Raw genomic sequence first — 24,326 nt, 5'->3', positions numbered from 1 at the left:
ATAGATTTATTAATCATGTGGAAGACATCGCTGAAATGTGATTGCGATTTGATGAAGACCTCTATAGGTCAGGAAAGGAAATTACAAGAAAAATGGCCTCTGTTGATTCCGGTAGATCTTACTGCACTGACTTGGATTGCAAATAATGGAGCTTTTATGAGCCTGAGCACTCGATTGCTCGGTAATAGAATCGGCACAATGAATTAATCATGAGATTTGCATTAGCCCTTTGGTGTATATGTTGTTTTTGGTTTCAGCTTCACTTCTACTGGGAGTTTGGTTCAGGTTAGTTTCTTTCATCCAATATCTTTTTGGGTCATTTGATTTAACAATGGTTGCAGCATTTCACAGTGTCCCTGGTTGCCAGCTTCAAAAGTAACTAAATGAATAACTGCAGTTATTGTAAAAGGCATGATTATTTATTGGTAGGTTCTTTTTGGTTTTTGGGGTTTTTTTCAAACCTGTTTTTCCATCCTGGTTGTTAATATAAGGTAACATGGTTGTGTTTGTGGCCATTCTCAGATGGCAAACGTTATGTTATTCAAGTCCTTAAGGTTAATGTAGAACAGACATTAGCAACTGGCAACCCACGGGACCCTCAATCTAAATTTCTGTGGCCCCCAAAGGTAAAGTCACTCCAAAAATATAGAAATATACACAAACATGACAGAATGATATACATTATGACAACAAAAGTGACACCAAAAATATAGAAGTATACACAAAAATAGCAACAACACAAAATCAGTACCAAAAAAATACACAACAAAAGTGCACAAAATAATTTGCAAAAACATACAAAACAAAAACAAATTAAATAAGATTAAAATTACTACAAAAATACACAAAATGGCTCTGTTCTTTCCTGTTTTAATGCTCTGATTGGTCATTATTCAAAATGCTCACACGAGTGTTGATAATTGTCTTTTTTTCTGATATATATTTCTATGTTTTTATCACTGTATTGCTATTGTTATTTTAACCAACCTGTAAAGTGTATTTGAATCTGGAAAATTATTATTATTATTACTATTATTATTATCATTGTTGTTGTTGTTGTTGTTGTTCTTGCCCATTTGTGATTAGAACATGAGTAGATGACATAATGTTTCCTTCATGTAGAAAAGGGCTGTCAAACTAATTTTAGTTCAGGGGCCAAATTCGGAGCAGTTTAATCTTAAGTGGGCCACAGATTTTATACTGGAAATGAGTATCTTTAACATTGTGCCCTAGTTTACGCTTCTATATATAAATGAAATTAGAGGTTTCCTGATCTGATATTGATATCAGATATTGGAACGATATAAGCCAGAAAACGAATATCAGATTTTATCGGACTGCATCTAAAATCACCGATATAAGCTCTCCGATAAAATATTCCACTCCAGCACTTCTATCCATAGGTGACTGTGGTTCACACTCCAACAAAGTAACTACTGTTATTGACTATTGTTCTCTGTTTGAGTAACATCACTTGATCAAGCCTTTTCTAACATTCCACACTACAAAATAAGTAATAACAGTATGTATGATTCGTGCTGATATTGTATCGGATCATTATTGGTATCGGCCGACACGCAAGGCTGCAATATCGCTAAAATATCGGAAATGAAAAATGTGTATCGGGACATCCCTATATAAAATGCAAAATATGTAAGAAATGGACAATATCCAAGCAATAAGTGACAGATTTCAGTCCCAACAGGATCTTTACTTTAAATTTCCTTGATTTTGTGACCAATTTCTATTCAATTAAGGGAAAAATAATGTAATAATTTTAAGAAAATTTGAAAGATTTTGTAAGAATATTAAGTTTAATATTAAAAATGACTGCAGTCGTGGTATAAGCACCAGGAAAACTGTGAGATTTTACATGTTTTCTCTGTCTTTTTGACTTTCTCCAGTGGGCCGAATTAGATGCTTCAAAGGGCCTGAGTTTGACACATATGATGTAGAGGATTACACTCAAGTGGAATAACCAGCATTTTGTAACGCATAAATTATAATGCAAATCCAACACAATAATGGCAAATCTCTCACAACAATGTTACATGCTGTTACCCTACAAATCCACACATTCATTAGTAGAAATCTACTGAAAATCAAGCCAAGAAGCTTCTTTAAGATCATTTTTAGTGTTTTCACTGCAAACCAAATCCCACCGACACTTTTTTGTCATGTTTTTCTCCCCCACATTTTAGTTAGTGAAAAAGAAAGACCAGAAAGCTTCTCCCCTTTTACTTTTGAGCACCTGAGGACTGCTTGGTCTTAAGGGAGGAGACACAACAGTCCCCAGGCCTCTCCAGTCATCTTTACATCTTCTCTTTGTTGTCTCTCTTTTGCTGGACTGAAGTAAGACGCAATGTTTAACACTTAGGGCACTTTTAAAATGTGCCACCACTAATCACTAGACCCCTACTAGTTTTTATCATAATTACCAGATCAAAGAAGCCGAGCGAAGGGCAGTCATTCATTATTAAACAGGCTGTGCCTGAGTGTGGGATGAGGAAATCTTCATTAACACATGGATCTATTTTGAAAAGGATTGGAGTCACGCTGTTATTGTTTCCTGTGTGAATATATACTCTATATTTGGTGTTGCTTTGACCTGACCGCCATTCTCAGAAACACACGTGATTCTACGCCTATACAAAGGTAGAGACCTGGTGCAGTAGAATAATGAGGTCAAAGAAGCATCCGTGCTCTCGGAGCTGTTCTGCATTGAAGGCATTTTTTTTTCTTTTTATAATGCATGAATATGAACTCTTCACACATTTATCTAAATGGAAAAGTGCCAGGATCTACTCCAATATTCACATGCACGGAAACAAATATAGTATTTTCGTCTTTTTTTCATATTCTTTTTCTTTTCTTCACAAATATTGAAATGTGACGCTGCTGAACTACTGCACTTTGTGCTCAGCTATGGCTTAATTCAATGCATGATTATGGGCTTTAGCAGTTGCTTCTTTGCAGCAATAATGACTATCATCAGCAGCCTCTACCCATCAGTAGCATGCTTTCAGATAAGTCAGATGGAGCTTTCCTTTTCAGCTGCAGGCCCTTTTTTTTTCCTCCGTTAGCGTCACATCAGCATTTAATCTGTCCGACAAAAGCTACAATATTTATTCTGCTTTCCTCTCTATTGCTCACATTTTTGCCTCCCTATTGAAAACGCACTATAGGGGTTGTAATAGACTTGTAGTTAGCTGTTAAAACCATGCACATTTTGCACTGAATTGCCCCAGTGTCTCCATGCCTGCTGTTGGGGCTTATAGCCAATGGGCCTTTAAATGACTTAATTTCCTATGTGCCCCCTGAGGGAGGTTTTAGACTAGAAGCTAAAAGCTGATCATAACCTCTGCAGAGTGAGTGTCCAGGAAGCCTTAGGGTGGATGGATCCAGCTGAATCAGAACCAGCGCCGCTTTAATTGCCGTTATCCACATTATGAAAACGTATCGTTGTAATTCTAGTGCACAGCTGCCCACAGGGCACACATACCCAGGAGGATTATTCTCTTTCCAATCATATTTTTCAGACCTATTTCTTAATACATGTGGGAATTCAGAATTCTGTTTAGCTAATTCATTATTAATAATTCTGCTTTTTTAGAAGGAAAATTTGAGATTTAATTTGACTTTGAATTACTATCTTCTAGGGCTGGACGATATGGACCAAAACTCATATTTCTATATTTTTTCTCAAAATGACGATATGTGATATAAATCTCGATATTTTTAATTCAAATAAAGTCAGACCAAAAAAACAATTCTGGGTTAAATTTGCTGAAGCTAAATGCCACAGAGGCTCATTTATTAACAAACAGCTGCACAATATGTGCCGCTTCTGGCTTTTTTTCCTATAAGGGACAGCACGTGTGAGTGAGTTCTGTAGTGTGGCTTTTTTAGAGGAAGGTCTGGGTTAGGACGCACTCATCAATCCATCTAACTGTACTTTTCATGCTGTTATGAGATGTACTGAAAGCAGCGACTCCTAAAACAATTATTTTAATACAAAATAAAAAATATATTGCTATAGAAGATGTTCTAATTTTCTTTATCGCCAAAATGGAAGTCTCGTTATATCTTGACTCTTGATATATTGCGCAGCCCTACGATCTTTTTCAGTGGAGTTTGTATGTTCTTCCTGAGCATATCAGCATCCTCTAAGTATTTATGTTTGTATAGTTTAATCAAAATTGACCCCGTGAGGTTATGTTTGAGTATAATTAATAAACTATTCGGGATCATGGATTTATCAAGAAATGGCAAAAACAGGAGACGGTTGAACGCATGGTTCATGAAGTAGTTTGCCAGGCCAATACAAGATTTTTTGAAAATATAAACAATAAAAAAAATGTATGTAAAAAAGATGGGACAATATACTGTGCGTCAAGTTATTGTGATATTAAAACGTCACAATAATATTGTCTCTGTCTGTCTATCATCGATTGTACAAGGGGTATTGCAATATTGTGAAGGAGGAGTGACACATTTCTTTCCATCCCTGCTACATTTGTCCCATGTGAGTGTCTTTTCAACAGCAGGAGACATAGTCGATGCCCAAAGGCCTCCATCACTGCCAGAAAATGTAGAATGTGCTCATCTTAAATCTGTTCTGTGTAGTATGTTCTAGTTTGATTAAAAAAATTGAAAAAGTAGTAATGCACAGATGGGAATCATTTTTGATGACTGATGACATGATTTGATTTTAATTTCTTGACTAGCACCAATTGTCAGTCTTAGTTTTTGCATTTTATTTGCAGTTTTTTTTTCTTTTTTTGAGTGGCATTTTGTGCACTCTAAACAGGAAAAATGTCTTATTTATATTGTTAATTTTATAGTCTATATTAGGGGTGTCCTGATTCGACATTGATATTGGATTTTGATCCGATATCAGCCAGAAAACGAATATCGGATTTTATCGGACTGCATGAAAACGCTCCAATATATTATATTTATTCAATTTTAGAATACTGTAAATTTTATGTTGAATGTTAAAACGTATGTAACCAATTGGTTAATAATAAATAGGTCAGTTTTTCTCATACCTACTGTTACTGACTGTTGTTCTCTGTTTGAGTAACATCACTTGATTAAGCCCTTTCTAACATTCCACACGGTAAAATAAGTAATAAAAGTATGTATGAGTCGTGCTAATATCGGATCGATATCGGTTTCGGCCATTATGCAAGGCTGCAGTATTGGTATAGTATCGGAAGTGAAAAAGTTGTGTCGGGATACCCCTAGTCTATATGATATTTTAATAGATATATTTAATACATCTCACTTGAGTTGAAAAGGTTATACTCAGAGTATTATGTAATTTTGCCATTGTTGGTTTCTTTTAATCTTTTTTTTCCCCTTTCCAAAAATATCGTCTTGTATCAACATTGTGAGCCCAATATCTTATATCGCCTCGTCTTGTGAACTTTGTACATTGTTTCACCTCTAATATATATATATATATATATATATAATATTCCATTCATCCATCCATTTTCTTCCGCTTATCCGTTGCCAGGTCGCGGGGGCAGCATCCTTAGCAGGGAGGCCCAGACTTTCCCTCCCCAGCCACTTCATCCATCTCTTCCGGGGAGATCCCGAGGTGTACCCAGGCCTGCCGAGAGACATAGTCTCTACAACGTATCCTGGGTCTTATTTTAATATTTTACAATTCGAAAAAGACGGACCTTATAATCGACCAATCTGGTCATGTAACAAACTTATTGTGCTTATCAATACATTTGAGATACATTTTTGATTCTTTTGTTGCAATCTTAGTAGATATATTTTCAGTAGATATATTTTCCTAAGTTGTGTATTGTATTTTGTAGTTTTTTTCTCATGACTCGGAGCCATTGTGTAATTTCAAGCGTGAAATCAACTGAGCCACATTGATTAATTTAAATCCAGTGGAGCTTACCGAGACTAACTTCCAGTAAACACGGGTCCTTTGAGTTCTACATTTGAATCTTTAAAGGTTTAACTACTGATAATTAGTTGGTTTCTCCTCTATATTTAGATGTTCAGAGTTTATAAAAAGATCAAATCTGATTTGTTTGTACTTCTTATTATTGTATACCAAGAATATGAATATCATTATTTGACTTCTCAGCAAAAACCAGAAATCCAAGATTAGTTACGTGCCTGCATTTGATGCAAACATTTGGTTTGAAAGCAGCAAATCAAAGTGTGCGCATTGATGTTTTCCGTAGAAAATATGTACAATCGATGACCTCATTGGCAGTTGCTCATTGGCATTCTCATTCGCCAAGGTGATCCTCTGTGCCCCGCGTGTGTGTATGTTTGTGTGCTGCTTGGTGTGTTTCTGTGTCGAGTTTGTTATTTTTAGCAGCTCTTTACTATTCCTCCTGCATATCAATATATTGATGTGTACAACAGTTCCTTTGGGGAGAGGCTACAGCTGACCCAAGGCCACAAGGTCACTCTGACATGAAGGTCAGAACAGTCTTTGACTGACGTTCCAAAGTGCAAGTCTGAAAAGAATAATTGATTCATGGCGGATAATGTGTGTATAGTAGTCGGCAATGGATTCTGTGGTGTGCGGGGCAGGGCCAAACAGATCAACCATGTGGGTTTTGAATGATAGTTTTAAAAAGGAGTAAAAATGTTGACACAGAGGTTAATTGTTTTAGAAAAAATAAGTGCTCAAGCACCAAATGATAAAGCGTACGATTTGCGACTTAAATACACACAATCTGTGTGCAAAAGCAGCCAAATGTCATTGTACAGGAGTTAATGTGAGGTGCACCGTATTGTGGGTGTGCACCGACATCCCTGACCCTGATCCTACCAGGCAAAGGAGCGAGGTACTGAATCAATAAAGGCTCTGTCTTCAAGTGTTGGAGAACAATTAGTGCAGGGGAATATTTTTAACTTAACAATGAATAGCAACATATTTCCAGTGAATATTCCTATTTTAATTTACCCTTAATTTTGATTTGAATTTCTATTTTGAACATCAACACAACAGCAGTGTATTTACCACAATGATAGAATAATAAATGGACACAAAATCCTGCACGTGAAGCCTGTACATAATGAAAAAGGAGGAGGAAGCATAAACTTCTGTGATCCTAGCCCTTATATTATTTAGTATTATACTTTATTGCTATACATTAAGCTTCTTATAATATACACATATTTACACTGTTAAAGAAGACCTAACTCATTGATATATATGACTATATGATAATTATACAATTCATGTAATCCATTATACATTCATCTCTCCAAGCATACACACACAAGTGTATACACACCCTTTACGTATCCTTCGAGAAGAGAAATATCGTCATTTATAACAAAAATATTACTTGGAGATTCTCAAAAGTCAAAACTTGCTTTTGTTTTTCTCATGTTCAATATGTTATATATTTTTTCTAATCATGGATTGTAGTATCATTCACTAGGGATGTATATTGATAAGGATTTAGCGATTTCGATGCTTTATCGATCCGTTTTTTTCCCCAATAGGCTGAAAAACTAGTAGTACATGAGTACAGAAAATAATACAACCTGGTTTTCTAAAGTAAATATCAGGTTTTTTAATATAAATCTTGATGTAAATCTGAGAATAAACAATTCTGAAATGAGTAAAATGAGTCCACAAGTCAAGTGGTTATTGGCTTAGGACAGGGGTCTGCAACCTTCGGCTCTGGAGCCTCATGTGGCTCTTTGACTCTTTTGCAATGGCTCCCTAAAGCTTCCAAAAATATTGAAATCAATAATTATTTTCTTACAGAGGGTATTAATGATTAATGATTTTGAAACCAAATAAAATCACGATATAACGATTTGTCAACCTGCAATAACTCACTTCACGTCCTGAAACATCTACAGACCATTAACTTTTTCCTGCACCTGTGGTTAACTTTAAGTTTTAAATCCCTGGCAAGATAACTAAATCTACTAAAAGTCTTTCCTGGACGTAAATATACATTTGAATTATGTGGGGACAGATTCATTTAACTGCCAACATGCTGGCTAAATATGCATGCTTGATATGTGGCAAGAAATTAGTAATCAGCATGTGTTGACTGACATGTGCAAGTTATTTTTTGTAGCCCTTCAAATACATTATCTAAAAAAAAAAATTAATTTGTTTTCAAAACATTATTCGATATAATTTTAACTGTATAGAAATGTATACACTATGTTGTTTTCCTTAGAAAGGTTTTTTTTTTTTTTTTACGGCTCTGGGAGGACTTTAATCCAGGTGAGATATGACAAAATGGCTCTTTTGAGAGTAAAGGTTGCAGACCCCTGGCTTAGGATAACAAAATAACCTCATTTTTATCATTATCACACGTTGGTAAGTAAATGTTATTTATATAGTACCTTTCATAGATAGGAATCACAACTTGCTTAACAGTAAAAACACAGTGCTTCACAAAACAGAATAAACAGTGATTAACCAAGATACAATACAAGATAGTCTTTCAAAATAAGGAAAAAGAAAATACAATGTAAACACCAAGTTGAGAGGTTAATCAAAAGCTTGTCTGTATAAAAGGAGTCAATGGAGTTAGTGCAGCGTAAAGCTAGAGGCAGAGAGTTGTTTAATTTTACCTACTGTGCTAGTGCTAGCACTGGTGCTGCTAAGACACGGCATTGCTTGAGTTTAATGTCGTGTTGTGTTTGTGTGGCCAAATGTTTGGACATATTGGTTGTGTTAGGGCCTTTGGCGCACAGATCCCTCTTGCAGGAATTATAAGTGACGATCCCCGAGGTGTCTTCCTTTTTTTTTTTTTTAAATATATCCAGACTTGATATAGTTTTTTCTAGCGATTTCCCGATACAACTTTTTTACTTCCGATATGATACCGATATAGCATGCCTTGTGTATCGACCGATACCAATATTGATACGAACTCAGCACGAATCATACGTACTTTTATTACTTATTTTATAGTGTGGAATGTTTGAAAAGGCTTGATCAAGTGATGTTACAGAGAACAATAGTCAGCAACAGTAGGTTACTTTGTTGGAGTGTGTCGCCTATGGATAGAAGTGCTGGAGCGGAACATTTGATCGGAGCGCTTATATCGGTGATTTTAAATGCAGTCCGATAAAATCTGATATTCGTTTTCTGGCTGATATCGGATCAATATCGGATCGAGTCACATCTATTATTTTCCGTAAAAGACATTTCTCCACAGCGCATCGATTTTGCATGTAGCTGCTCAGCTAACCTCTGCTCTAGTCTGCAGCAGCTTGTGTGTGTGACGTGACGTCATCGCAAATTTGAGAGCGGGGTATGTTAAGCCCGGTAAGGATCGATAGCGGAATTGTTTTTATTAGCAATTCCAAAGAATTGTTTGACTGAGAACCGGTTCCCAAATGAAACCAGTTAACGATGCGCATCCCTATCATTCACTAGAGTTTTTTCAATATTGCACTCATGAAGTCACCGTGCTATAACGTATTCCCACTATGACAACCTTACAACAATGGATGGACAAAGCAAAGTCGAATGACAATATAAATAGACTTAGAGTTTAAAGGTAAAACAGTACGCATTATTAACTGCAATTTAAAGAAACCAGTGGTGAATAATATATTACTGAATTAAAGCAGTTGAAACTAAGAGTTTTGCCTTTTTCATAATATTTGTCTTTTGGGCTCAATTTCCAGACGATGATGAATTTTCTTCCTTGTTCACAGCAGTGGAGACTACACAGCTTTGATTATCATAATCTTTTATTGCTTTAGCGAGACAATTTGTTGTTCCTATTGCGTTTCCTATCAAAGCCCTTGCCGAGTGCGTCTTTGCTCCAATAACAACAGTTAATGTACTGTACAGTGTAATAAAACGGCTCACCCCCATATTTTATCCACCTTCATTTTACCTTCCACCAAGTGTCCGCAGTTAATGGGGTTGTGATAGTTACCGAGCCTGCGAGGTCTGTGTCAGCCGCATAATCACTGCGACACATGTGCACAGTGGGTTTCATTAAGCCTCTCGTTGGCAGTGACAGCAGACGGCTCCGAAATTAGCCTCTCAGAGCTTAGACAAAGAGCCCAATGGTATTATTTCATATTGCCAGCTGTGTCTGAACACCAGGAATACCAATATAGTGGATGTTGTGCACAAATACATTTATGTACACAGAGCACTGTGGTTTGCCACGGACCATCTGAGGTGTGAAGTGTGTGCAAGCTGCAGCCCTTCTCATTAAGAGGAGCAGTGTTGTTTTTGGCATCAGGGGAAAGGAGGGCGGCTCAGCTCAGCCAGCACTCACGCCAATTTACAGGTCTGTCACTGTCAGAGGGAAAGAAGTCAGGCCCAGCGGAGAATTCAAATGCATTTAGAGCTCTGAAAAAGACAATGAGCTGCTCGTTTGATTTATGATGCGTTCGCGTTGACGTTACTGCCAGGGTTGGGGTCAATTTAAATTGTAATTGCGTAATTGATTATTAATTATTGTAATTGTAATTTTAAAAATGTGTTGCCGTTGTAATCATAATTAAATTGTAATTGAGTTCAAATAATTGACTTTGTAATTGTAACTGCCATGAAAATTTGGTAAAAGCTTTCCCACATTTTACCATCCATCATCCATCCATCCATCCATTTTCAGACCCACTTGTTGCTGTTTTTCAGGGTCGCGGGGGTCTGCCGTCGCCTATCTCCGGCTCACACTGGCCGCTAGGCGAGGGTACACCCTAGACTGGGCGCCAGTCCATCGCAGGACAACACATACACAAACAACCACTCACACTCACATTCACTCCTACGCACAATTTTAGACACTTTCAACCTTATAGTCATGTTTTTGGATTTTGGGAGGAAGTCGGAGTACCCGGAGGAAACCCACGCAGCACGGGGAGAACATGCAAACTCCACACAAAAAGGACTCAAGTGTCCACCCCGGGGCTTGAACCTGCTAACCAAATAATTTTACCATTCAAAAAAATTATTAAAACCTATATTTTCATTGATTAGGAAGCCTTTTACGACTGATTTAGGACCTGTTATCATAAGAGATGCTAACAGAAAACTAACACAAAAGGAAGGTTTACTTTTAGTAGATTATTTTTTTCAGGCTCAGTAACTGTGATTATTGTAATGTAACTTTTTATAATTGTAATTGTCTTTCTGAGGATAACAAAAAATATTGTAATTGAATTGTAATTTGAAAAATGCTAGCAATTGTAATCATAATTGAATTGTAATTGAACATGGCTAATTGAAAATGTAATTGTAATTGACCCCAACCCTGGTTGCTGCCGGGTTTTTGCGATAAAGAGCAAAAAAAGTTGATTTATATTCAGCACTTGGCATGAAACAACCAATCAGAAGTTGCAAGTTGCAAGTCTGATTATCTCATATTATTAGGATTTGTACTTCATGTATTAATGCTCTACTATTTTAATCTCTGCTTCAAGACAAGTGCTCTAGATTGGTCCATTTTTTATGGCATTTTTGCCATTCCAAGATACGATAGACTCTGGTCACTGAGAGCCATTTCTTTAAACTCTCACTTCAAGGCAATACCACAGAAAGTGTCACAAGACTAAGATGTTAAAAGACAGCAACACATTTGTTGTGTCAGTGATGCTAAAGTTCCTGCAGTGTTCACTGTGACCATGGGGTCACAGTCACCACCCGTCTGACACAACATGGACTGAGGGAATGTGTGTGACAGCAGATGCCTCAACAAACATTCCTTTGGCTTAGCCTTTTGCCATTTGATCATTCTTCTTCTTGTTTAACCCTTTGGTTGTCGTGATTTTGAAGATCACTAAAATGATGCTGACTTTCACTCTCATTTTTTGTGTTTTTGTTTTTCAGCCGACGGGATCTGTAACATGGCGATGGACTCTAATTCAATGACGATGCCTATGTCGGATCCAAACGCCTGGGCAGCTGCGATGAACAACCTCGGAATGCCTCCAATAGGAATGACTGGACAGCCCCTCATGCCAGGTATCCAAGATAATCACAAATCACCAAGGTGTTCTAGGTGGCATGTTGTGTATGATTGTGTTTAATTGGATGTAATATAATGACTGTCTTTAGTGATGTGCTATTTGAGTCATGTGGTTTTAGGAGAACTGAATCGTAAGAGAAAGGATTCTAATTAAGAGGGTTACACATGAAGATGATTAGGCTATTCTTCTCCTAGTTTTCTTGTTTCCTGACCAAGGATGGCAAACGCCAGATTGTTTTATGTTTTACAATATTATCTTATAAGATTATCCTGTTGCCTGGGGTGTGTTAAGGGTGAATTTGTCTCGATAATCGGCTCCGAAATGGGTCATGGCCGAAAATCGTAAATTAAAACGGCATTTCCAAGTTGAACATTTCTGATCTTCGGCAACCCATTGAATTACCTCAAACATGGCTGATCGGTGTAATATAAATTTTTTCCCCGAAGCTCCGACTTCAGGAGGGGTTCCAAGTCCTTTTTTCAAGTAGGAGGTTGGAAACTCCAAAGTTCTGAGTTGCTTGGAACACAGCATTAGATCACGCAAGATTTCTGGTTTTAAGGAAGATCAGTGGTGGGGCAGAATAGTTATGTGTGTGTGCTGTGTTGAGATTATCGGAGCTCACACACAGTACGATTAAAAAATGTTCTATGCCTGATTTTTTTTTTTTTTTATCTTCATGTATGGAATCGGTAACAGATAAATGAATCTCTTTAGATTTAAAAAATACGTGTGCGTGTGTGTGTGTGTACCTCACTTTACTGGACAATCCATGACCTTACACTCACCTATTGTTATTAGAGTGGAGTAATGAGTGAGACAGTCAGCTCAATCCTGGATACAAACAGCCTGAATCACCTTCAACCCTATGGAGCGTTACATAGCGTGATAGAGTGAGTAGCTAAAAGATAGGTGAAGAATTCCTTTGGAGGCCTATCAGGTTCAGGGTACTGAAATCTACCAGGCTGTCTTTATTCATTATACACCTCAGTCAAGACACTTTTAATAGTTTGTGTTGCTTTGTCTTGACACACACATCCATTGGTGCCTTTTAAAACAAAACGTTAAACAGCCTTGAAGCAGTGTGGTTTAACTATTGAAATTACAGAATAAATTCTGTTTTTTATTGTTTAAATTAGTTTTTTTTCATACAACTAGTTGAATCAAATATAGGCATTGAAGTTGTTTCATGAGTTGTGCATCTATGCTAATATTACAGTAGTTGAGAATCAGCCCACTTTCTTTTTTCTACTGCTACAGTCTTGAAACTCTAGATTTGGAGTTATCTACAGTCTAGAGCGGTCATAAATACCGAGGCAAAGTGAGAGCGCAGGAGCTGACCTAGGTCATCAAATGGGCGCCAACTTTTCCAAGTTTTAAGTGAAGGTGAAGTTAGGTCCACAACATCTGTGGAAGGCTTACATGCAGAGCAGATGCTTGGATTGGTTTGGTTTAGTTATAACATGAATTGTATAAAAGAGCTCGATTCCAATTCAATTTCAATTCTGAATAGTCATTTCTTACCATTGAGTGGTCTTGCATTGTAAAGGTTGCATTAGTGGGTGATTAAAAAAAAAAAAAAAAAAAAAAATGTTTTGAGGCAAACATTTTGTGCAGCTTCAGTGTTGAGAAAGCTCAGTGTTGTGTGTGACCACATCAGTAGAACAAACAGAGCAAGCTGAGTCACCAAGATGAAAGCCTGAGCTGGTAATCAGTCTTAGGTTGACCAGCTTTGCCTTTCAGACTGTTGTGAGTCAGTCCAGCTGGTTTTAAGGTGAAGCATAAAGACTGCGTATGTCTTTATACTCGGTTATGCTTTGATTTTGTCCCCTATGGGGACATCTCTTTACTTCCAGCCTTTTTAGTTGGCTGTAATGTAATAACCATACACAGTCATATTTTCCTATATGTGGCATTGCCGATAAATCTGATTAGTTTTTGTTCTGTGCACTACGATAAAACAGCCACGAGTGTCTCTAAAATTAGGTTTTGACACTTTCTTTCCTTGCAGACTTATTCTGTTGTCTTTCTTTTTCTTTTCTTCTTTACTTTGTCTACACATGCTGTCAAAGGTCAACACTACAAGAAGTGTAATCGTTTAAAGACAGCAATGCATGTTTTGTTATTGCAATTAAGTAAATGAATTTATGTTATTGCATAATTGTGACCATCACCACCCCCCCCCCTAGGGTAAGAAACACTTTATTATAGGGAGGATATAAAAAGAGAGGGCAGTGTTACACCTAGGGGAGGGGGAAGGGAACAGGGAGTCAGGGTAGGAAAATGGGTAGTATTACATCTAGGTGGGGGAAGGAAATAGGGAAGAGAGAATCAGGGTAGGAATTGGAAAATGACTGCTTCAAAGTAAGAGTGAGATGTGATGTTATAGTTGTGCATATTTTGTTGTGTAATCCGTTCAGCCAGTCTGGTGGCAAGTGTGGAGCTTAAGTATAATGGTGGTGGCCGTGAACAGAGAGAAGGAGTGAGTGTTTATACCTAAAACTGGTATTTGGGATCAACGTCTCTAAGGTTAAGCCCAGTATGAGTTTATCCCATAGCCCAACACATGCTAGTGCATCCATGACCAATGTTTGTGCAAGAACCACTTCTGTGAACCCAAGCGCCGCCCCGGGCCCGAAGCCGCAGCCATTCTGGCAGAAACAGCGGGAGCCAAGGAGCCCCAGGCCACCCCCCCACAACCGAGCAGCCCCCTAGACGCCCCCAAGATTCCAAGAAGAGATGCAGCCACCGCCCCCACATACACACCCGAGAAAGTCCCAAGGAGCCGAGGACCCAGCGCACTCAGCCACTGACCCCAACCCCCAACCTCAAGGCCAAGAAGGAGGCACATCAACGGCACACACCCGGTGTGGTATAGCAGCCCCCAGCCAAAGGCGCCCGAACCAACCCATCGGCCCACAGATAGCAGGACAGACCCACCAGGCGATTGACAGCAACCCCAACTACCGGAGCAGCGAACGCCAACCCTCAACAAACAGCATCCTCACGAAGTGCCATGCAACCCCAGCACAAATGCCAGCACCTCCCCAGGGCGCCCACCCCCCACAACAGTGCCGCAAGCCGCCGCAAGCCTGCACACCGCGGGGACCGCCCCCAAGGCAACCAGGAGACAAGACAAGCACCAAGCCATAGCCAACGAGAAGAGACATGCCCCGCAAGGCCGACACCACCCGTAGAGATCCCGCAAAGAGAGCACCCGGCAACACCCCCCAGAGGCCCACCGCCCCACCACGCCCGACTGCACTACTCTGATGTATTTGTACTCTACACTGTGGCTCAGCCAGCAACAGAGGGGTCGGGCTCTGCCCGACAGGCCTAAATGTGTGAACCAACCCACCACCCTGTTATGGTACCTCTCCATTCCCCAATGGAGAGCCAATTCCCTATCCCCTGTGTGAATGTGTGTATTTAGTGAATGTAAGAGGTGCAATTAAAAGAAAGGGGATGGAGGGGAGCAGTGCTCCCCACCCAACCTTTGTGTATATATGTGTATGTGGTGCATTAGCTCCAGAGGGTGGAGGCGGTGGTCATACCCTGCGCAGGGTGGTGTGTTGAGGTGAGATTAAAAGTGGACGGATAGGTCGGGCAAATTGAGGTGGGAGTGCCGCCCCCATGCCACTACATGGCGGCACAAGCGGCGCCCCCCCTACCCTCGGCCCTCTGCTGTGTCTTTCCGCCTCAGTGAAAAGCCTTTCCATAAAGCCTTTTCTTTGCCAAAATGCCCTTTCATTTTTGAAATATGCCATGTCTGTACATATGTACAGACATGCATATGTCTGTACATATGTACAGACATGCATTTGTCTTTGAATCTATGTGCACAAAGTGTCCCTCCAATGCACTCTCTAAGAAATACAAGAACAAACATGCGCACACGCATACTGGCATTGCATTTTTCAAATACATTAAATAGTTTAAGCCTTTTCAAAAGATTTTTTATAAACTTCAGCCAAAAAAAACACTATCTTTTCAATACATACTCAAGATATGTTTATTCACAAATGGTAAAGCTATTTTTGTTTCTCAATAACTCTGTATATTTTAAGGGTGAATACAGAGCAAAGGTTTTTTCCACTTGGAACATAAAATAAATAAATCTTAACATTGATTTAAAAAATGCAATTGAAATTTTGATTTGTTCTGTGCACTCGTCTGAAACAAAACACGAGTGTGAATTTTATAAAAACACCCCCATTAAAAAAGTCCTGTTTAACATGTTTTTGCTATATGTCAAGCCATCATTTAAAAAATAAATAAATAAAATGAAATCAAAGTAAGAAACTCATTTGAGTAAATGGAAGCAACAATGAGACTCTAGTGCAGGCTGGGGTGCCCAAGTCCGAGCCTGCAGAGCTCCTATCCAACATGTTTTTGATGCCACTTGGTCCACCACATCAGATTATATAGGGTCACGCGTTATTATGCATTCTATAGAGCTGCATGAAGTCCTCATCATTAGATTCAGGTGTGTTGAAGCAGAGAAACATCGAAAACATGCAGGACATTGGCTCTCCAGGACCGTAATTAAGATCCCTTGTATGACTTTGATTTAAAACTCATCCAAAGTACATGAGAAGCATTTCTGAGGATCAAAATAATATCCCATTTTACATTATGAATAACTCTTTCCCTGTCATTTCACACTGTAAGATCATTTTGTGGATTGCTCTGATTGGCTGGATTTAAGTCCAATATCATCTACTATAAAGTATGTCAAGAAGATTCATATGCAAAAAATTGTGACATTGTAATCATAAGCCAATTATAGCTCCCGACAATTTAAAATCAGGAGCTACCCTTTTTTTTATCAGGCTCTGTTGCTCAAGGTTTACTACTACTCTGTATTCTCCCTGTAAAAAAATAACAAAGTCTTTCTTAAGCTTCTAAAGTCCTCCCAGCTATATTTTAGATATTTACTGTATGTCCCCCTTGTTTTTTCTCATTTCGGAGCACAGAACAGAACATATACCACTGACTTTCACTGGCCTTGAAGTTTTATTCAATAACGTGGCCTTTATACCCGAAGCACTTTTTTTTTTTAAATAGCCTAATCTTGGTGGATTTCGTATCGAATACCTATCCTGTTCGTACATTAACTTTTTCCTGCTTGGTTTCACCTCTGAATAGCAGGGGAAAAAAATCACTGTCGCTCGCTTTGTCCTTTTCTCTTTGAAATTGTAACCACTTGGTTCCCTGCATGCAGACTTAGGCTTAGTTTTTCGTGTCACTTTCAGACTCATTTATAGAGGCCGACTGCGCCAGACTGCTTTCATTACGTGTTAGACTTTGCTTCCGTTTCATCCAATGTGGGCTCTGAATATATTTCCTCAGCATAGAGTCTTTCGCCGCCTCTAGCCTAGTGGTTTTATCCAGGCAGACAGCTGGATAAACAGACCATTGTGGGCAGAGGCTTCAACACAAAAAGCCTGGTGCACATCTGAAAGGATGGCAGGTCCATTTCTATCAATGGACCGAGCAGTGGGAAGTATATTGTAAAGTTATTAAATGTGTTTCAATAGTTGAGCTGTGGAGAGATCAGCCTCAGAGATTGGAGTCAGGATGCTACATAGTGTAGGATAAATAGCCTTTGTGGTCCAGTGAATCACAGTCCTTGGAGTTTTTCCTCCTGTTTTTTTTTGTTTTGAGTTTGGTTTCTCTTCTTTCACAACTCGTTGCATGCATGTTTGTAACATTATTGTTGATGCTCTGTTGTGACTACTGACATCTGTTGGCTGTCAGTCATGAAATTAGTCTCATTTTCTTGGCTTTGTCTGACGTAGACATTATGGTGAGGTACTCATCCAACTCAAGAATTTAAGCCTGGATTCAAATAGAACACAACTAGGCATGAAAACAATACACAGAGCTTTGTTGGATTTGGTGTTTTGCATGAAGCTTCATTGCCTTTCTCGTAAATAGTAATTATACGCTGACTTTTCTATTGTTGGCCAAAATTAATTTTAAAACTATTTCGACCCAATATAATATAACACATGGCTAGGTTCTTCATAATCGTAGAAAATTAACCAGAAAGCAAAATAGACACTTTTTGGACCAAAGCTTGACTCCAATAGGTGACGTGAACATGCTGCATATTTTAAGTCTAGTTTAAGCTTTAAGGCTATTCAAGTCCGGCTCTTGCAATACAACTTTTTCACTTCCGATAAGATACTGATATTACAAGCTTGTATGTTGTCCAATACCGATATCTATCGATCCGATATCAGCGTGAATTATACATAATTCATTTTAAAACTATTTTGACCTTATTTAGTATAACACATAGCTAGATTCTTTATAATCGTAGAAAATTAACCAGAAATCAAAGCTTGACTCCAATAGGCAACAATCGGATTCATACCAGTCAAGACAAATAACATCCAGTAGTTATTTGCAATATTCAGATATTGTTTCACAGCTGGAATGTGTAACTTATTCATCTGCAAATTTTATGAACATGTGAACATGCTGCATACTTTAAGTCTAGTGTACCATGAAAGGTTATTAAAGTTTGGATACAACTTTTTCACTATTGATAAGATACCAATATTAAACCTTTGTGTGTTGCCCGATACTGATATCTATCGCGCTAATCATATGTAAGTGTATTATTTATTTTGTAGTAGGGGTGTGCATTGCCATTAATGTGATAATAAAATACGATTTACAATTTGCTTGTCACAATACGATATATCCAGATACTAAACAATACGATATACATTGCGATATGTCGCAAGTACAAATTTCACCTTTACAAGTACAAAATGATATAAAATACAATTAATTTCATTCTTTTTAAACTTGTAAGAACAAGTAAATGGTAGTTAACTGTAATTTATAAAAACAAGTGGTATTTTAATTCTGGTAAGTTCTTAAATTATATATTTTAAAAAAAAATACGTGGATGGTTATTACGGTTACGTAAGCAGAGAGTGCATTGCACACAGGCAGCATCGAGGGCAGTTAAAGGTTGGCAGGGGTCCTCAGGTAAAGACGGAGGGAAGTGTCCGAGCCAATCGCCTGTATGAAATAGACGGTGCGGTTGATGTTTGTGTTTCTCGGTTATGCAGATTAAAAACAGAGTTAAAACAACCAGTTCACACCTGGAAGTCCTTTTTGTGTCCAAATGTGCAACAATTATTACGACGGTACCGATTTAAAAAAGGAAAAAAAACGTAGGTCCCTACGTTGCTGAAAACTGAACGTCGGGGGCGCCATTGCTCCATAGGGGAGCAAAATTACAACATCGGGTTCCCTTACGCTCAACAGCGCTGGCGAGAACTCTGCTTAAACATAAGAATATTACACAAGTCAACAAAAATAAATGAAAAGACCTTGAAAAACAACTGATCAATGAATCCAATAAATATATTTTATCGGAGATTTTAGATGCAGGCAGATTTCATCCGATACTCGTTATCGGATTAAGACACCCTATATATATTAAAGGTCTATAACATAGTATAGTTTTAATGCATTATGGGACTTGACACTGAGTTACATAATTTATCAACTCTTAGACACAATCATACATTCAGTCACATCGTTAGTCCACTGAGTTAACGTCACCTACAAACTGGGCAGAGATTAGACTGTCAGAGGGTCCGTGTGTAGCCTGCCAACCCCTCACTGCTCATCAAAACTCTAATTCACCAACTCAACAGACCTGCAGTAATTGACTCACTGTCGCTGCCTGAATATGTAGTGAGATTTGTGTTGTTTTAATTCATTTTCATGCTGATGCACTTCTTGACAAAACCACCCAGAAAACTCTTATTTGTTCAATTTTGAGCAATATAGGCAGTAAAGGTGTGACGATACACTCAGCTCACGAGACAAGACGAGACACAATATTGGGTTCACAAGAACGAGACGAGACGAGATTTTAAGAAAACTACAATGACAAAATATATGACTGGACCAACAGACTTTTTTAACCGAGTTGCACATGCATTTTGAAATGTTTTATTATAACTCTTTACATGCATCAAGTTCAAGTTCAATTTAGTTGCCATTTGCGGTGAAAAGAAACCACATTGGAATATTTGTGCAAAAATACACCACTATGCACCAGAGACAGCAACAACAAACACCAAAATAGACAAAATAAATCAACACAGTAAAAGTTCAAAGGGAGACATTTCACTCTATGAAGCAAGGTAATGAAAACACACTACTTAAAACAATACAACAATAAAGCAATACAACGATAAAAGTGCAAGAACAGCCTGATAACAGCTTGTGGGAAGAAGCTGTTAATGTGGCGAGATGTCCTGCATCTCAATGAAAGATATCTCCTCCCAGAGGGAAGGAGCTGGAATATGGCTTTACCAGGGTGGCCAGTACCAGAAGAGTCACTGATGATTTTCAGAGCTCGGTTTAAGAGTCTGCAGTCATAGAGAGCCTCCAGAACAGACGGCACACAGCGAACCACCTTGTTCAGAGCTCTCTTTTCTTTGGCTGTGATGTTACCGAACCACACAGTCATAGAACTAACAAGCAGACTTTCTATGGTGCAGCGATAAAAGTTAAGCAGAATCTTAGTTATTTGTAAATTCCCTAAGTTTCCACAGAAAGAAGAGACGCTGACCAACTTTCTTGACAATGCGATTTGTGTTTTTGTCCCATCTCAGGTCATTAGACAAAGTTAAAGAGTTATCAATGACAACAGGCGTGTGAGTTACCACGACTAAAATAAAAAAACAAGCTCACATGTTTTAGATGTGTTCAGCAGGATGTAAGCATGAGCTTTTAATAAACTTCTTCTTCCACAAATTGAAACTAAAACTAGAATTTATAAAAGTTAAGATAAAATAAGTAAAATAAAATTACATATTTCTTTTTTTTTTTTTCAAGTGCAAACAAGATTATGTGCAAAACCAAATCAAAGTTCTACTCTGTCAATACAAAGTGCAAATAGTGCAAACAGAGCCTGACCATGTTTGTCATTAACAATATGCTGCAACTACACAGCCATGTTCTTTTAACTGTTAATAAACTTCTTCTTCCACAGATCGAAACGAGAACTAAAATTGACTCCTCTTCTTCTTTTCCTTCTCCTGCTTTAGGTTCTGGCAGGCTAGACGTAGCAAAGGCGCATTACTCCCCCCACAGGTCATAAATGGAAGTTTGTTGGATGGCTCACAAAAAAGATCACAAAAAAGATCCCTCATATTCAGTCAAGTCATCGAAAAGGAATATCAGCAATGTACATTTTTACACTTTCAGATATTTTTCCAGCTTTTCACCGATTACATTGTTTCACATACTTTATGGAAACTAGTGACAGTTATAAACCAAGACAGGAGTCTAGATATGAGCCACTCTCAGGAAGCAGCAGGATTGTGGATATGGTTAAATCTAAAGGCTTACCTGCGGCGTTAATTATTTATGTTACAGTAAAACTTAAGTACAAAGGAACATTTTAGGAGGAATACAATTTAAAATCCTTAATGGAAATTGTGAGACAATGTTCTTGTGTGAGGATAAAGCCTCATTAACTCTTGTAAACAATTAAATAAGAAGCTGAGTCCTCGACACAAATACGATGCCTGTTTTTGAGCTAAACTGCAGCTCAGCAGCGAAAGTGACCTTTGAGACACCCAACAAACAGTATTGATCAGCAGACTAGATCTCAGTGGAGGTAAATGCAGGAAACCTCATTCATTTGTGTGACTGAGGACAGTGTCATGTCATATCATTGGAGTAAATATTGACAGAGTGTTGTGCTCCCAGAATGCAAGTTTGTTTGTTTTTTAACGGTTTAAGAATGTGCGCCTTGTTTAATCTGTTCTAGAAAGGAGCTGCTATTAATATCACAATTTCAAAAAATAAAGCGTGTCAAGGTTGGGGTCAATTGTAATTGTAATTGCGTAATTGATAATTAATCACAATTATGCCATAATTATAATCGTGATTGTAATTTTTAAAATCTGTCGCCATTGTAATCGTTATCAAATTATAATTGAGTTGACAATTTACTTTGTAATTGTAATTATCATGGGAATTCAATAAAAAACATTTCATTACAATTTAATTCAACACAAATCGAGTCTATGGCTTACACATAAGTAGTTAACAAATATTAAAATATCTTTCATATTAAAGGTTTTATGTCACGCTATTTTTCACCTCCATCTCCGTATTTGAGGTTTATTTTCCCAAGTTTTAGCCTCTGAAAAGTCACTTTCTGAACAACTCTACTCAAATGGGCTGATTTGCGGCTTACTTATGCATATTCATGAGTGGGCGTGTTTATAGACGGGACACTGACTTCCTCCTCCCCGCACGGTGGGTCAGAGGACAGCCCGCCCTCCTCCCACCCACTCCGTAGCCGAGCTCATGCTGCTTTATAAACACGAGACAGAGTGTGGGGGTGGGGCGTTTGCCGGTACATACGTAGACTAGAAAATACACTGTAGCACTGCGCGAAAGACGTTGAAATGCTCACCTTTGTGGGTGTGTCTAGATGCGCGGCTTCTCCAGCTCAGTGCAGGAAAATTAGTCATCATAGTGGGAACGCATCATCAAATTGTAGCGAGGTGTTTGGGCTCACCCTGCAGTAAGAAAGGAGCAAATCACCCTCTAACTAACGATTGAGGGAATCAATGAAAAAAAGACTTTGGGCATGTGTATGAAGCCTAAATAGCACTTTATGATGTTTAAAGCACAGAAAAGTTGATTGAGCTTAACATGGGCCCTTTAGGTTTACCTACTCATAAAGGTGGTAAGGGTTAGTAGAATTAGGGGTTAGACTTAGGATATACCTGTAATAGATTTTTTTTAAAAATGGGGACAATACCATTTTTACAGAGTAGCAATACTGTGAATGTAACTGATGTTTTGTACAAAGAGTTTAGAGTTACTGCTAAAATCCAACCCTTGTCCGTAGTTTGGCTTTTACATAAGATATTATAATAAATGCACTAAAATGTAAATGTAAAGATGCTAAAACAACATTGTACACAAAAAAAAGCATACAATCATCACAATGCTATATGAACAAAAGATAGTAAAATTGCAATTAAGCTTTAGTAATTGAGAACGTAATTGTAATTGACCTTCAGGGGGAATTTATTTGTAACAGGAAAAAATGTTAGTTATCTTAATCATAATTGAATTGTAATTGAATATGGATAATTGAAAACGTAATTGTAATTGGCATCCAGTTGGCGTGGACGGATCGAGCTAGTACAGGACAATTGATTGTCAGTCGACGGTAAAATCTGAAGTAAAGAAGTTAGTTCTGTTGTTTTCACTGGATTTAAATGCTCTGGTATAATAAGGTAATCTCCTTTAGAATAATCTTAATTTTTTTAATATTCTAAATGAAGATTTGATTTCAAATAGGCATTTCATTTCAGCTTTCAGTATGCCCTGTCTTACGCTAAACCTGTAACTCGCATTGATCCTGTGTGGAGTATTAAATGACCAATGTCCAAAACATCCAAAGATTATATATTTAATCTTAAATTGGATATAAGATTACTTCAAGTTATTGTTTTTATTAACATTCCTAATCACATTGTCTGTTCCACATAACTATTGGGGCCACCTTACCTTACTATCATTTCTGTTGCCATACTTTGGGGCTGGAGCACAACATTCCACATTGTGTTTGGTTACACTGGGGAAAAGCAGAGAAAACTGCCGCATTAACATCAGGAATCAACATCTGGCTTCAACATTTTTTGACAACCTATAAAAAAATTCCTCCCTCGGAATTGTACCCTATGTATTTTTCCAACATTCTGTCATGTTCATTCTAGCACGTCCAGACTAAGCAGAACCAGATGTACAGCTATCGAGTTCCTACTCCCCATGTCTCTCTAAACACAGACTTTGTTCCCAGGATGGTTTTCATTATCCAAGGCGTGATTGTCAGGACAGGAGAGGTAATTAAAACACCATACTCCACTCTTAAGTGTACACTTGGTAACACTTTAAACATACATATTGTGTTTATTGCTTCACTCTAGTTTGTATCCTAGCCGGATGCAAACGTTTTGTCTTATTACGGATTTGTGTATTATTGTGTATCGGATTACTGTATATTACCATTCGTATTTGTCAAAGACTTTTGCTAAGTTCTAGACCTCATGAACAGGGCTACATTTTAAATTTTAAATTGGCAGGTGAAAATACACAATTGTAGAATCTTAAAAGACTTACACCTTGTTCAAAATCCTGTTTGCTTAATTTAAAGACATCCGCCTCTATCTGGTAACATCCTGGGGCTCAGTGTCTTCTGTTATTTGTTGGTTTTTTATCTCTTTAAAAGTTACTTCTGTTCTACCGATGCGTGGAGCATATACTGTATGTAACCTATTGCTTCCACCTAACCGAAG

General features: G+C 38.0%; 1 protein-coding gene across 4 annotated transcripts in view; it reads left to right on the top strand.

The window, feature by feature from the left end:
• The window catches only part of enox2 (ecto-NOX disulfide-thiol exchanger 2), a 240,171-nt gene that overhangs the window by 137,567 nt on the left and 78,278 nt on the right, over positions 1 to 24,326 (top strand). For all 4 annotated transcript variants that reach the window (XM_028460204.1, XM_028460201.1, XM_028460203.1 and 1 more), the window contains one exon: positions 11,822 to 11,956. In XM_028460204.1, the coding sequence (XP_028316005.1) occupies positions 11,822 to 11,956 (135 nt within the window). The remainder of the gene's footprint in view (positions 1 to 11,821; positions 11,957 to 24,326) is intronic.

This window comes from Gouania willdenowi, chromosome 10, assembly GCF_900634775.1.
Source record: "Gouania willdenowi chromosome 10, fGouWil2.1, whole genome shotgun sequence".
Taxonomy (NCBI): domain Eukaryota; kingdom Metazoa; phylum Chordata; class Actinopteri; order Blenniiformes; family Gobiesocidae; genus Gouania; species Gouania willdenowi.
Note: the sequence above shows the minus strand (reverse complement) of the source record. Positions and strands in the feature narration are given on the sequence as shown.